The 14,434-nt window shown below is 41.6% G+C and overlaps 1 protein-coding gene across 3 annotated transcripts in view; it reads left to right on the forward strand.

The window, feature by feature from the left end:
- Positions 1–3,983: 3,983 nt before the first annotated feature.
- The window catches only part of dpysl3 (dihydropyrimidinase like 3), a 42,893-nt gene continuing 32,442 nt past the window's right edge, over positions 3,984–14,434 (forward strand). For 2 of the 3 annotated variants that reach the window (XM_061055128.1, XM_061055130.1), the window contains exon 1: positions 3,984–4,328. In XM_061055128.1, the coding sequence (XP_060911111.1) occupies positions 3,999–4,328 (330 nt within the window). In that variant the 5' untranslated portion in view covers positions 3,984–3,998. Of the gene's footprint in view, positions 4,329–12,804; positions 12,980–14,434 lie in introns of those variants that run through there. The other variant, XM_061055131.1, reaches the window with a different exon arrangement.

Below are 14,434 nucleotides of genomic sequence, written 5' to 3' on the forward strand. Positions count from 1 at the left end.
AGCTTAAAAGAAAGATTTATCTATTTGATATCTCGTGTAATCTGTGTGTTTGCTTTGGTTTCTGAATTCCTTTTTTGGAAAGTCTTTTAAGCCTGTTTTGTGCAGCGAATATTAGCTACCCTTCAATCATATCATTTAAGGGCATGTCGATGTTTTCTAAGTTGGGCCTGGTCGGTACATAGATTCAAGAATAGGTGAGCTGTGAGATGTTTCATTATTGTATGGTAGTGAGGCTAAGGAAAACTCACTCTAAATCAGTTGGCAAGTCTTTGGAATTACATTTTAGATCAAAATAATGTAAATTCTTTGAACAAACTACGTTCTTCAATGTAATACAAACAGAAACTAACGCAATCACTCCTTTTATTGTATATCCTGAATAAAGGTGGGCTACTGCTTGTCAGACCAAAGGCATTATCATTCACCGTTTTACTCCTCCTGACTTGTCTGTTTGTTACAGTGGCCCACTTACCCACTTCTGCGTAAGTCTCACTCGCCGTGAGGCCTTGTGTGCCAAATCCATGAAGAGCACTGAGTGTGAATTTGCCAAACTCTGTCCTATCTGCTGTCGTTCTATCATGCCTGGATGAACATGCTCTTCAGCCAGTGGCAACATGAGAACAATTTTCTTATGGGGGACATTCATTTTTACTGGCCAGCCTACCTTACATCCATTTTTAATGTGAAGATGGAGGATACAGTCTCTTGCTTTGTTCCTGCATTCCTTTTAAATCCTCTTAAAGTCCGAGTAGTATGCTGTTTGAAAGCTTCTTGACGGAGTGCCAAACACAGATTGATACATCACATTCAAAAGGGGAAATCTTGGCTAATATGTTGCAGGAAATAACAGAAATCCCTTAAAATCTTCTAGCTTTGATAGATTCCTTTATGAATACATTGGCAGTAAACCAAAGATAAATTAACCACATAAAGAATAAAACTGATGGAAATGTCGCTGGTTTGCAGCTATAATGACACCCCCGACATTGAAAACCAGACAGACTGTTGCTGATGGCGCTGCTGCCTCCCAGCTAGTCTGCTCTGTCTGAACCACAGATAAACTGGCTCCATTTTAAGACAGACATCTGCACCAGACCTCTGAGCAATGTCCTTGTTCTCTCACATAACATTTAATTCTCTCCCTGTCACCTCAACTGGTTGGTGTCAGTGTTTGAATGTGTGGCAGACCAAAACACCAAGCCACGGCATGTTTGAAATCTAAAGAAAGCTGTCAGTTTTTTTCTGTTTCGTCTCCCTCTCTTAGCATCATTTAGTGTCCAGACACAAGTCACGAGGACGGATGGCTCCAAAAAAACAAAGAGAATTACACAGCCACAACATTTTAGTGAGCTCTTGGCATACCCCCACAAACCCTGATGCTTTAATCACATTCATGAGGGGGGGGGGGGGGGGGGGGGGGGCATTTTTCTGCTGGCCTGACAAGTCTCTGCGTTCGACGCCAACAGAGCCACAGGAACTGTGACAGTGGTGCATGGCAGACACTGTGTGGAAATAGAGCTACTTATCATGTTTTACCCAGCTTCAGTCCCCTGCAAAAAAAAGTCCACTAAGCCGGCTTTTCAGAAAAGAGTGCTCAGTCATGATTCTTTTCTCATTCCCACACCCATGCATTTTATCTTATGGGCTTTCTGATTGTCAGTTAAAAATACATTAAAATGTGCAAAATTAGCCTTAGTGACACCAGATAAGCTCTTTAATGGGGTAAAAGAAAGTGAATTTACCAATTAAACTATGTTTATTTCTCTCATTAATTTAAATGTCTTTTGCATATATTTGCAAAATAAAATATTATATTGCACATTCCTGCAGCCACGCTTTCTGCTGTTAAGATGTTTCCTTTACTCGATGCTAGCTCTACATCTTCCCCCTTTTGAGGCTTCATTTCAGTGAAGACAACCTGAGCCCTGTTTGATTCCCCCGCAGAGCCGACAGTGTGGTTGACCTCGTGACCTTGGACTCTGAGGGCTTTTTGTCTTTTTATCGCGAACTCTCACTCGTCCACATTCACATGCACACACGTTGCACTTCGCTGGGATGTGAAAGGGGAGTTGCTTGTTATTTCTAACCCAGCTGATGAAAGTTTACACCAAGCGACGACCTCACAGAGAAACCAAACACATCCTCGTGCTGTACATTACCAGACAAACTGAACCGAACCTTTATGTTTCCCAACTTTTCATCCAAAACAAGAAGCAGGATTTAAACAGTTAAGGTAAGGAATTTGAGTTTTAATGATTATACCTATGAAGACCAATCAATATTACTCAGGAGCCTAGGAAATAGAGAAATCTTTGTTTGTTTAGGAGCAAAATAGTGAGAATTTCATTTTCTCCCCTTCATCTAATGTGTATTAACACTACCACCACCTGGACAAAATGTTGGTTCATGTCTGGATGACTAATGATGAGGAGGAAGCCTCCAAACACAAACACTCAGTGAGACTTTTATGACCCATCTCCAACTAGTAAAACACGCTGAATTATGGCTGTTACATAATATCTTGTCTGTTTGCTGAGTGACTCCTTCCTCCCTCTGTTGCCCTCTGCACTCAGCACTCTTAAGTTTGAGACCTGCAGCCTGAAAGCTGCTCTTCTCCCTCTGCTGCTGACACCACCCTGTCTCATTTCTGCTGGAGTCAGAAATCAGCCCTGTGGGTGCCACAGGTGGGTTTCAGGCCCCAAGACAAGCAAGTGAGGGAACCTTAGCTTTATTCAATTTGTGTTGCAGTCATACAAAAAGTGCAGGTGTAGCTAGAAATGTTTGTTTGACTGTAGAGTGACAAGATCCATCTGTACGTACAGTCTGTAGGCTACCTGACGACTGGACTGCACACCTGTGTCCAACAAAATCAATCCTAGAATCTGCAGTACACGATGTTTAGGACTTGACCCAGTAGATTATGTTTATATTTAATGATGGAATTGTTGAGCATATTTTGCTTTCTTGGTACACGTCTATCTTTAATTGTATTTATATAATGCCTTAATTATATTAAATTTGACATGAATGTTGATTTTTGCATATTTTTGACTAGGCTAATTATTGCTGATCATTTGTCAATAATGTTTCCCTGCTCTCACATTAAAGGCCTTGATTCTGTTGAATTTTCAATAAACCCTCCAATGAGGCCATCTTGAGAAAAGATGTGGGTACTTGTGTTGTAAACCTACTGCGGAGTTCTTCGCTGGTTATCAAATTAACTGGAATAATACAGATGCCTCTGTGACCTACCGAAACAAATGAGACCATCAGGAGTAAGATTATTTCTAGAAAATTATTTCTGTTTCTGCTGAAGCCAAGTCTGTGTCTGACAAAGCGTTCTGCAACACACACACACACACACACACACACACACACGCACACACGCGCACACACACACACTAATTGGTACATTAGCGAGACAAAAAGGAAGTAGGGTGAGATTTCATGTAAAGGGGCAGGGACAGCCATATACTTACTGCTTTGTCGACAGGGGGCGCCAAAATCAACACAAACCAATCAGTCCTTACAGTAACTTTAAGTAGTAGAGTTTTTTTTTTACAGTGCATGTTCACACTATACGGGATCAACTGGCACCTGCTCCTATACGCGAAAAATAAGAAGTCAGAAGTCCCAATACCCAGTCCACAATCCTGCCTCAGGCTCCAATAAATGCTGTAAAAGTGGGGGAAAACATAATAATGCTGCATCATGAACCACTACTGTGCCATCTCGTATTTAGCTTCAAAAAAACTCCTGCCTGCCTTTCTCACAACACTACACAAACACACACACACACACACACACACACACACACACACACACACACAAGCATACACACACAAGCATATACACACACACACACACACACACACACACACACACACACACACACACACACACACACACACACACACACACACACACACACACACACACACACTCCACTTCAACTCTAGTTTCCCCGTCTCTCCCGGTCACTTGAGCAGGGCTCCAGCATGGCAGGGCGCAGGGGAAACCGGGACAAGGTAGAGGACGACCTGCCGGTTTATCTGGCCCGGCCCGGCACGGCAGACCAGGTGCCCCGGCAGAAACACGGCGGCTTGTTCTGCAGCGTGGAGGACGCCTTCGAGAGCAAGACCATAGACTTTGACTCCCTGAGCGTCGGCCAGAGGGGCTCCCGGACCCCGAGGACCGCCAAACGGGAGGCCGGCCAGGAGGCGAAGAGCCCGGCCAGTGAGAGCTTTGAGAGCCCCCCTGGGGACTCACCTCGGAGCAGGAGCAGAGGAGGGAGAGAAGACGTGCTGCGGAACCTGGGAGATGAGACGGTAAGGAGACGAACTTTTTTTATAAGCTAAGATGCAGCATGTGGAAATGAGATGAAGGAGGAGGGGTACTTCTGCATTTATAAGTGCATATTAGTTTAATACCGCTTTGCCTTGGTCTTTTAAATGAGTAAAAGACATACAAGTTTTATTTAGCTATTTAGTTATTTAAGATACGGACAGTGCACATAGCCTAAATGAACATAAATATGCAAATATGCCAGACATAGGCTAATTTCCATTGGCAGGTTGGTACACTTTTAAATATTTACATAATCACAATGACAAGCAATAACCAAACAACATGTCGTTTTAATGGTGAGTAGCCTATGAATAATAATAATAATCCATAGCATACATTTAATTACATTGGAGGGAAGATGAAGGATACAATACAGACTTGAACAACCCTTTAAAATAGACCTAGCACATTTATCCAGTAGGCAACACCTTACATTGCCTCTCAAGTCTACTCTGACACTTCTGTTGTCCTGCTGTCGGCTGCACATTTAAATGAGAGGCTTTTTAGCCAACTTCAACTAAGTGCTTTAGGGAGCTCAGTTTTGGATGACAGCACAAGTTGTTGCAACACTGCCAAATCACTTTCTGACACTACCCTGGTCTTTAGCGATTACTTCCCCGATCAGTCAGTATGTTGAGCATACACTTTTATTTTCTGTTTCCCAGCAGCAAAGAGATAACCAAATCTCTAATATCAGGCTACTCTATAGGAGTGAAAAATACAACAACTATTTACAAGCTGCATCCTATTAAAATCATTCTGACAAAAAAGGAATATTCATTGGAGAATAGATACAGCACCTTAACAGGTAATCCAGAGTCACTTTAGCAGACAAAGTTAAGCTCAGCTAACCAAAATGTGTTTCCAAGGTGTATGTGGAGAAGTGGAGAAGTGTCTGTCAAAAAGTCTGGGAAATGAGACACTCTTCCCATCCAGAGTCAGCGTCTATCAACATGCGCTTGGTTAAAATAACATATTTTAAACAATACTGTGAGGTGTTCAGTCCATCAAGAGAATAAAGAGATGTACCAACGTAACATGATGGGACTGGACAGTCTTAAGGCTGGACCAAACAAATGTTCTATCATCTCTAGGGGTCTGGAACAGCAAATATTACAAGTAGGCTAAGTAAAACCACAGTGCTGGTGACTTTGATACACTAAACACATTTAAAAAAATGCAACAACTGTTGTGTTGTAATTATGAAGCAACAAATTGAAGGCCCATTTCTGCTTGAAATGTAGGCCCAATGAGGGACCATTGTGTTCGACATAGGAGGATCTAAAGTTAGAAATAACTTCATTTGTCTACAAGAAAACTTCTCCTCCAAGAATCGCCACCTTAACGTGGTGGAGGAGTTTGCGTGTCCCGGTGAACCCGGGAGCTGTTGTTGTCGGGGGCACTAGCCCCTGGTAGGGTCTCCAAAGGCAAAGTGGTCCCAGAGGAGGGGCCAGACTAAGAGCGGTTCAACAAATACCCCTATGAAGCGGCATACATTGGAGCAAGCCACCTCGCCCAGAAGAGGGAAACTGGGGCACCCTCCTGGAGCCAGACCCGGGGGGGGGGGGAGCTCGAAGGCGAGCGTCTGTTGGCCGGGCTTTCCTCCATGGGGCCCGGTCGGGCTCAGCCCGAAACAACCACATGGAGCCGCTGCCCTGTAGGCCCACCACCCGCAGGGAGATGCATGGGGGAAGGGTGCATGCAGTGCCGGGTGGCAGGCGTAGGCGGAGGCCTGGGAATTCTGATTCCCGGCAGTGCAGACTGGCTCTAGGGACGTGGAACGTCACCTCTCTGGCGGGGAAGGAGCCGGAGCTGGTGCGGGAGGTGGAGCGCTACCAGCTAGACACAGTTGGGCTCACCTCTACGCACAGCGTCGGTTCTGGAACCAATCTCCTGGAGAGGGGCTGGACTCTCTCTTTTTCTGGAGTTGCCCAGGGTGAGAGGCGCCGGGCGGGTGTGGGGATACTCACAAGCGGAGTATCCCCGGTGAACAAGAGCCTTCCTCTCTGCAACTTCAGGTTGCAGAGAGGAAGGCTCTGACTGTTGTATGTGCATATGCACCTAACAGCAGCTCAGAGTACACGGCCTTCTTGGAGTCTCTGGGTGGGGTCCTGGAAGGGGTCCCGCCTAGGGACTCTGTAGTTCTACTGGGGGACTTCAACGCTCACGTGGGCGACGACGGGGACACCTGGAGGGGAGTGATTGGGAGGAACGGACAGCCCGATCTAAACCCGAGTGGTGTTTTGTTGTTGGACTTCTGTGCTAGTCATGGATTGGCCATAACAAACACCATGTTCAAGCATAGGGATGTTCATAAGTGTACCAGGTACCAGAGCACCCTGGGCCAAAGATCGATGATCCACTTTGTAGTTGTTTCGTCAGATCTGCCAAAAGCTAAAGTTAATTTATTTTAATTGATTTGTTATTATTATTTGTATATTTATGTATGTTTTCACTGATTTATTTTCATTTGTTGCTTGTTTTTCAAAGTGTTTTACACAAGTTACCCTAATCGTGACATGAAGATTGTTATTATGGACATATCTCTCGATTGTATCAAATCGAATCAAAAATTTCTTTCGTTTCGCATCATTTTATATCGTTTCCTATCAAATCATCTCATTCATGAGAAGAATATGTTCATGTTATTTATACATGCTATCAAGCAACAACACTAAACAGGATTTTTCACATTTAGTGCTTAATAGTATTTAGCAGAAAAGTTGGTACTTCTACTATCAGACTGAGGCACAAAACCTGATCATTCATGGACCTTTCTCCCTCTTTCTTTTTCTCTCTCTGGGTCTGGTACAAACCCACCCACACAGATACACTTGCAGTTTTGTCTGAGAGAGGAACGACACTGTCAGACAAAGTGTGGATGACTGCTAGTCGTTAGTCATTGCGAGGCGGGCAAAAACACAAACACGAAAATAATGAATGTAACATGAGAATCAGGAAACACACAAACAATCTGCAAAACTCTTGCAGCTCGTAATCAATGTTTCATTGATTACGTTTAAACAAACCAAAAAAAAAGATTTCTGTTTTAATGTGACCATCATCAGACAGAGACACTGTTCTGAAATCAGCAGCAGCAGTAATGGTTGTGTTTAAAGAGTTTATGTTTATAGAGTTTAGAGTTTATGTTTAAAATAAAAAGAAGAGAAATACATCACATACTATGTGTGTTTCTCTTAGTCAGCACTGAGGAAATTAGTTTTTTGTTATTGTGGCTGCAGAAATAACTGACAAAGACACACATTAATTAGAAAGCTCCAAGAAAATAACTTCCTCTCACATAAGTTTGAGTCGCACAAAACTCTGAATGAATGTATTGGCTGATGACGCAAGTCTCGCTCATTGTTTCGACATCTTAAATACTGCTCTATTCAAGTCCAGTTCCATCAAACAGTGCTGTCTGCTGCTGTTTCTGCTATAGAGGCAGATTTTTTTTATCACAATCCTTTGATTCATACTGATTCAATGGAGACACATTAAAAAGCAGAACAGTTACAAGACCTGGTGATTGCCTGATTTTAAACGCTTCAGAGCTCACATTATTGTGTGTGCTTGGATTGTGTTTGAGTGTGTGAACATATGTGAACATATTTTATATTTTTTATATGCTGCAGCTGGATTGCTCCTACAGAGTTTTGTTGTATTAATTTGCAATGAAAATATCTATCTATCTATCTATCTATCTATTGTAGAACTTTTAAACATTATCTACAGCAGAAAGGAAAACAGTGTTCTCATAAATATATATATGTTTTTCCAGTGTGTGTTTGAACTGTTTTTTTTCTGTCTGTGACCCCTTTGCTATTGCTAATGTGTGGCCTTACAGCAGATGGCTTGGAACCAGAATGCCAAGATGTAACATATTTGACTTCTATTCCAATTTACCCAAATTATATTGACATTTAATCTACTGAATGCAAATGTCTGTTCCGGGAAAAATATTTAAATCACTGTCGATAAGGAGGATATGACCCACAGTTCCAAGAGACCAAGAGCCAAAATGAGCACAGCAGTCTAACTATGTTAAGAGCAATTCTTTCACTGTTTCTAGTATCATCCACACACAAACACACAAACAAATGTCAGTGGTAGAAGAAGTAGAAAACCTACTGACTGTCTGTGGAGTCTCCAGCGTCTAGATGGCCTTCTTCCCCTTGTTCTTCTTCTTGAGGTCTCTGTTTTTCTGTCGTCGTTATGATGTGTCTCAACTTTCAAGAATACTTTTAATGTCCACAACTGGCACCTTCTTCTCATTTTTGTGTCATCATTTCTTGTCGGTCATGTGTTCAGTCTCTGCATGTAACTGTTTCAGCCTCACTCCATAGATGCAAAGTCCCCTAGAAGTTTTCTGTTTTTTTTTAGACAAACGGCCGCATGGAACAACTGCTTTAAATGCTTCCTGGTCATACTACATCGCTTTAAGCAAGGGTAACGTTCATCAGCCATGTGGTGCTATGAAGAGTGTAACATCATTACTGTCAGGGATGCATTCAAGTGTTTAAGAAGTCTAAAATATGCTTTGAAGGAAAATGTTCATTTCACTTCTTCTGTTAGGAAACAAAATGCCAAAAAAAATAGAGAAGACATTATTTCCTCCCCAAGTCCAACATGGTATCTTCCAAAATGCCAACACCTGGGGGTGCGTTCAGCTGCAACAAAACATGCATTCAAGTTTATAATAAGCTAAAATGTGCTTTTAATGAAAATTATAATTTCACAAACAAAATACAAAAGAAAACTACTCATTCTTTCTTCCCCCTCAAGTCCAACACGGTATCTTCCACAATTGTCAACACCTAGGGTGCATTCAACTCCGACAAAACATTGCAAAAAAATGTATCCAAATAGGAATGGTGGCGTGAACACTTTGTTGTGTATGTTGTGATATGCAATACAGCAGGATTAAAGTCACTGCTTATTTGGTTAAACCTTTGAAAAAGCCATCAAAAGGGAAGAAAGGTACCTCTTAGAGATTGCACACCATTCCTAAAGCTTTTAGTAAAAATGCCATTCATCCACTCAAAAAAAGAGAGAGAGAGAAGAATGTTGCTCATGGTTTAGAGATTGACCGTACCTCAACTGGAAGAAGTGGATCCCTGAGTGAACAGTGAGTAGAAAACTAAGGTAACTTGAAAACTAGGGTACAAATACCTAATGAAACTAGAATAAATTCAGCATATTTATCAATCAACTAACAAGTTAAGCTGATAGACAGATAAATATTCAAAAACCAAAACTAAATATTTGAGAAAACTAACATTTAAGGATAAAGGTTCCCTCCTTAACCAGTTAAATGAATTTCTCCTCTGAATTCATACTGTTTGTACAGGGTACTACCTTAGTTTGGCAGGCCGTCATCCCCCCTCTGGTGGTCTGATTGCGAACTGCAATATTGCACCTCCTGAGGGGTTGGATGATTCAGCAGAAGCACACAGACACAGAGTGAGGCAGTGTTTTTTTTCTTTTCTTTTTTTTGCCTTGTCTGGAAACTTTTTTGAAAAGATCAGACTGACAACAGAGTCAGGACATGTTTACTACTGACATCATCGAGTTCAGTCTGACGCCTGACTTAATGGTAACACTTTAGTGCAGACTATGTGAAAGTGCTGCAGTTGTGTAAGGTGCCATGATCCAAGTTTCTCTTTGTCCTTCTTTTTCCCCCTTTCAAGTGATGCATTTTTACTCAAATTTAAATGTATTCAACATTTTATTCAGGAAGAAATTTACATTTTAAAGCTGTAGTAGTCAAAGCCCTTAATATGCATGGTTTTCTTGAGGCTAAGGTAAAATATTTGATAAATTCAATAGGTTTGCTTTTAAAACGTTAACGATAATGGTTATAGATTTTCTCCTTTTGTGGAGATCTGATTAGTGCAATCAGCAGTAATGGAGTGAAGAAAGAGGAGTGGTTGGCCAGATGTCCATGAGTGCTGGTTTTTGGGACAACCCCCTGCCCCCTCTTTGTTCTTCTGCAGGGTGGAGGTCAGACTGGGTGGAGCATTGCCCGCACCCATGCAAAACATCCCCTCATATGCACTGATACACTTGTGCCTGTCTATAGACATACATCCTCCCTTACATGTCAGCCATATCGTTATTTTATTAGTCCATTGAATCAGTGGCTTCTAAGTATCTTTGTCATGTCTGAGAAAACAGGCTTGATGATGTCGTAGTGATGTCATTAGAGTTATCACTGCTTGATTTTGGCCAAATTTGTAACAGATAGGCTGGGTTAGATAATGGATGGTTCAGACTGAGAAATCTCTGTTTAATTCTGTTGAGTGGCATTATGGGAAATGTAGGACTCTAAAGTATGAATGTGAGATCTGCTAGTCTTTGTATGCCATTCTTGCAAGTCTTGCAACTTTTATTGGGGAATTAATTATTCAACTACATGAATACGTTTGTAATTTCTTTCAGATGTGTCACAGAATGCAAAACTTGAGCTAGTATGTATGTTTTCATTTTACACTCATGCAGAGCCCTGGATGAAATCGAATATGTTTGCACTTTGCAGAGTGAAATAAAGATGCACCTTCCATACTCTATGCTCTCCTTTGGCGTGAAGTGAACACACCTTAGTGTCCGGGGTAGCTAACATGAGCATCTTCTCATTTGGGGCCACCAAGGTGCAAAGTTTGCTGATGCAGCTCTGAGGACCTGACTGAGTGTTTTCTGCATCCCTGATCTGTCTGAGTCCTGCCTGTCTCTCACTGTCAGCTGCTTAATGTGCTCTGCAGAGGTAGCAGGCCTGCAAACTTCAACTGTGTGGTTGATTCATTCTCAGAGGCCAGGGAATGCTGAGGTAATGCTTTACACTGACTCACTGCCATGAAAGGACATGTCAGCATGCAGGCACTGTGTAGCCAGAGGCAGAAAGAAAACAATCAATGGATGCTGATAATCTGATCTGATATTTTAAGCTTCTCGGTTTCTTTCTCAGTCTTCTCAACATTTTTGATTTTGAAAATTTGGGATGACAACCTACTCTTAAATGTTGAATTAACATTCCAACAATCTGGAAACATGTACTCATCATACATTATGTTTCGAGTCTTTAAGAAATCACTGTTCTTCATTATATTAGGCAAGATTTCAAGTCGATGTAGATATACAAATGTGTGCACACACATATTAGGCATCAACACAGACAGATGATCAATGTTAGAGAACAACTCAGTTTTAATGTAGTTGACAGTTAAAATGTGTTGAGTTTTTAATACTGCAATGTAAAATGTACAGATCTTATGTGTATTATACGGATGTCTGTTAGATCTTCTGTCCGATTAAAGAGATTCACTAATTTAAAATCTGTACCAAAAAAAAACGTGCGTAGACCTGAAGAAATGAAATAGTCAGTGATGTTGATGAAGAGATTGGTCATAACCAAAAGGGTAAAAAAATTACAGTCAGATGTGAATCTGTATTTATATTAAAAACAATTAGAATGAATAAGTACATGTATATTTAAGTTTACACCTGATGAACGTGGTATAAAAACAAATGCACACACAAAGACAGGCACACCCTTGATAATGTGCCTCCTCATTATGTTTCCATTAGTCCTCATGGGTTCAAACAATGGAGACACATGGCTTGCTGGGGGCATGCAGAGAGGGTGTGTACGTGTGTGTGTGTGTGTGTGTGTGTGTGTGTGTAGACACGTGGGGTGTGTAATGTGGTGGTGGTCCAGCTCTGTGACAGCTGCCACACGAGTTGGCCCCCTCCCCTTTTCAGGAAATCAGAACACCAAAATCTGCAGGCAATAACTGAGACATTTACACTCATAGCTAAGTTGAAACCAATATTGATTTGATTTCTTTTTAATAGACCTGACCCTGAATTTATGAAATTACAGCATATAATCGTATGTACATTTAATCTTTGTTGTGTTTATTAGACATCAGATAATGTAAAAAAAAAAAAACCTGTGTTTTCATTTTGAAATTCCCTTCTAACATACATTTATTTATATACTTACCTTTTTGAATCAACATCATTATTATAATGAGAAAACAAAAATGAGTATATGAGTGCTTTTTATACTGTGCAGGGATTCATGAGCCCTGTTTTTCCTGCCAAAGAGCCACATATTCTCCTCTCATCAATTAATCATTACCAGCCTTCCACATTGATCCGTTGACCCCCCTGAGTGACTTTGGCAGTTTTAAACTGAACAGACTACAGAGCGTTACATTTAAACCAGCTGCTTAGACTATTTTACCTTTTTGAGGCAAAAAATAATAATAACTTAATGGATAACAATACGCTGTAAATGAGCCTAAAATATGTGTGACGGCACAGTGTTTTAGACAACTGGCTGCAGGCTGTTTACATGCTGCTCCAAAGCGCCCTCTGGTGGAAACCCTGTGACAACGCTCGTGTCCTTTGAGGGAGGGGCCGGTGACTGAAGCTCAGACGCTCCTTTAGCTCTCTGAGCCACTTTACATCTCACTGACAGAGCGGCCACCATTCCCCGAAGCTCCCATCCAGCCGAAGGGCCGCTGCAGCATCCGCACAGAGGGAATATTGTTGTTCTGAGCTTGATTTTGAAGGTGGAAACGGACGGAAAATGTATAACCAAGGGAAAAAGAACATTCCGAAGATCACAGTGAGTAGAGGAGTTATTTATGCTTCACTGGCTGTTGGAACTTTTAGTAGCAAATCACCGCTGCGGCGATGTATCCAAAACATGAATTCTGCACGACTCGGAGCTTTTTTTTTTTTTTATTCCTTTTTTATTGTCGGACTTGGTCACTGGGGGGAAAAAAATCCGCACTGTTGAGAGGCATGACTGGCTGCCATAGTGACAGACAGGCAGGGAGATGAGGCGTTTTCTTAAAGGTGTCCTGCATCTTCTTTGTTGAGGGGATGCATGCTTGCTGCGAGCCGGCTCGCCCATAAAAAAAAAAAAAAAAAATCACTGTAATGCTTCTGCTGTGCTGTCTGCAGTGCATGGGTGCGGATTCATAGTGACCGGATCGTACTTAATGAACCCTTTTTAAATGTGGTTTGGCGGCACATCATTAGAAAATTGCACTGATGTGCTTTTATAGGCTATACCAGATCCAAATTAATTATCTTTAAATGTAACACAAACGTGATCAAAGTGGGATTGGGACTCTTTTCAATGAAAAATGTCATGTTTTAGCCGTTTTGGCATGAACGTGTCCAGCCCTTCTCGTTAAAGGAGGGGATTTCAGGCCTAATTGATTGCTGATATTAGAGCATATAGAGCACTGATGTCTGTCTGGTTTTTTCCTATTTTTCTCTCCAATTTTTAAATAATTTTTTTTTTACATAAGCCTAATTCAAACAATAATAATAATATATAATATTGGCTATAATATACTAATGTCATAGCCTAACTGTGGTGTCAGTTGATTGGCAAACCACCAAAAAAAAACTAATTATCATAATTTGCAATTCATCGCAAAAATACATACTAATTAATATGGCTCTCTAAGATTCCTTAATTTGTTTGAATTTAAGAATGAAACGTGTTCTCTGCAGTGTGCAGACATGGGTAACTGTGCATGTTGCAGGCTGGTGCAGAGCAGAGTGACAAGAGAGGAGAGGGGAAAAAAAAGAGGTGGGGGGAAATACACGCCCATTTGTGAGGAGCTGTGATAAGCCGGCCTTGTAATAGGGCGTTTGTAGTCGGGCCTGCATCACGAGAAGGAGAAAGACTCAGACTCTTGACTGTGCATCTATAGGGTGGAGGTTGAATTTTGGGGCAGGTTGATGGTGTGTCTTACAACAGCAGAGAAACCTCTCCCACTCCCTCCTCTGTGTGTGTGTGTGTGTGAGCCTGCCTTCCAGTTCTCATTGTTGCAGCTCAGGCTGCAGTCAGGGGTGTGTTGCTGGGCTTTGTCCTGTCTCCTCAGCTGATATTACACCAAATGGGAGATCCAGGGGAAGCTGGGCGATCTTTATCCTATAGAGATCTTTTTTTTTCTGCCCCTGCACTTAGGGCACAGCTTCTTGATGTCTTTAAGTAGGGCATGTGTCTATAATGTGCAAAAGTGGGCCAGAGTTTTCCATGGCATGTTTAACACAATCATTA

The sequence above is a fragment of the Labrus mixtus genome, chromosome 14 (genome assembly GCF_963584025.1).
Source record: "Labrus mixtus chromosome 14, fLabMix1.1, whole genome shotgun sequence".
Taxonomy (NCBI): Eukaryota; Metazoa; Chordata; class Actinopteri; order Labriformes; family Labridae; genus Labrus; species Labrus mixtus.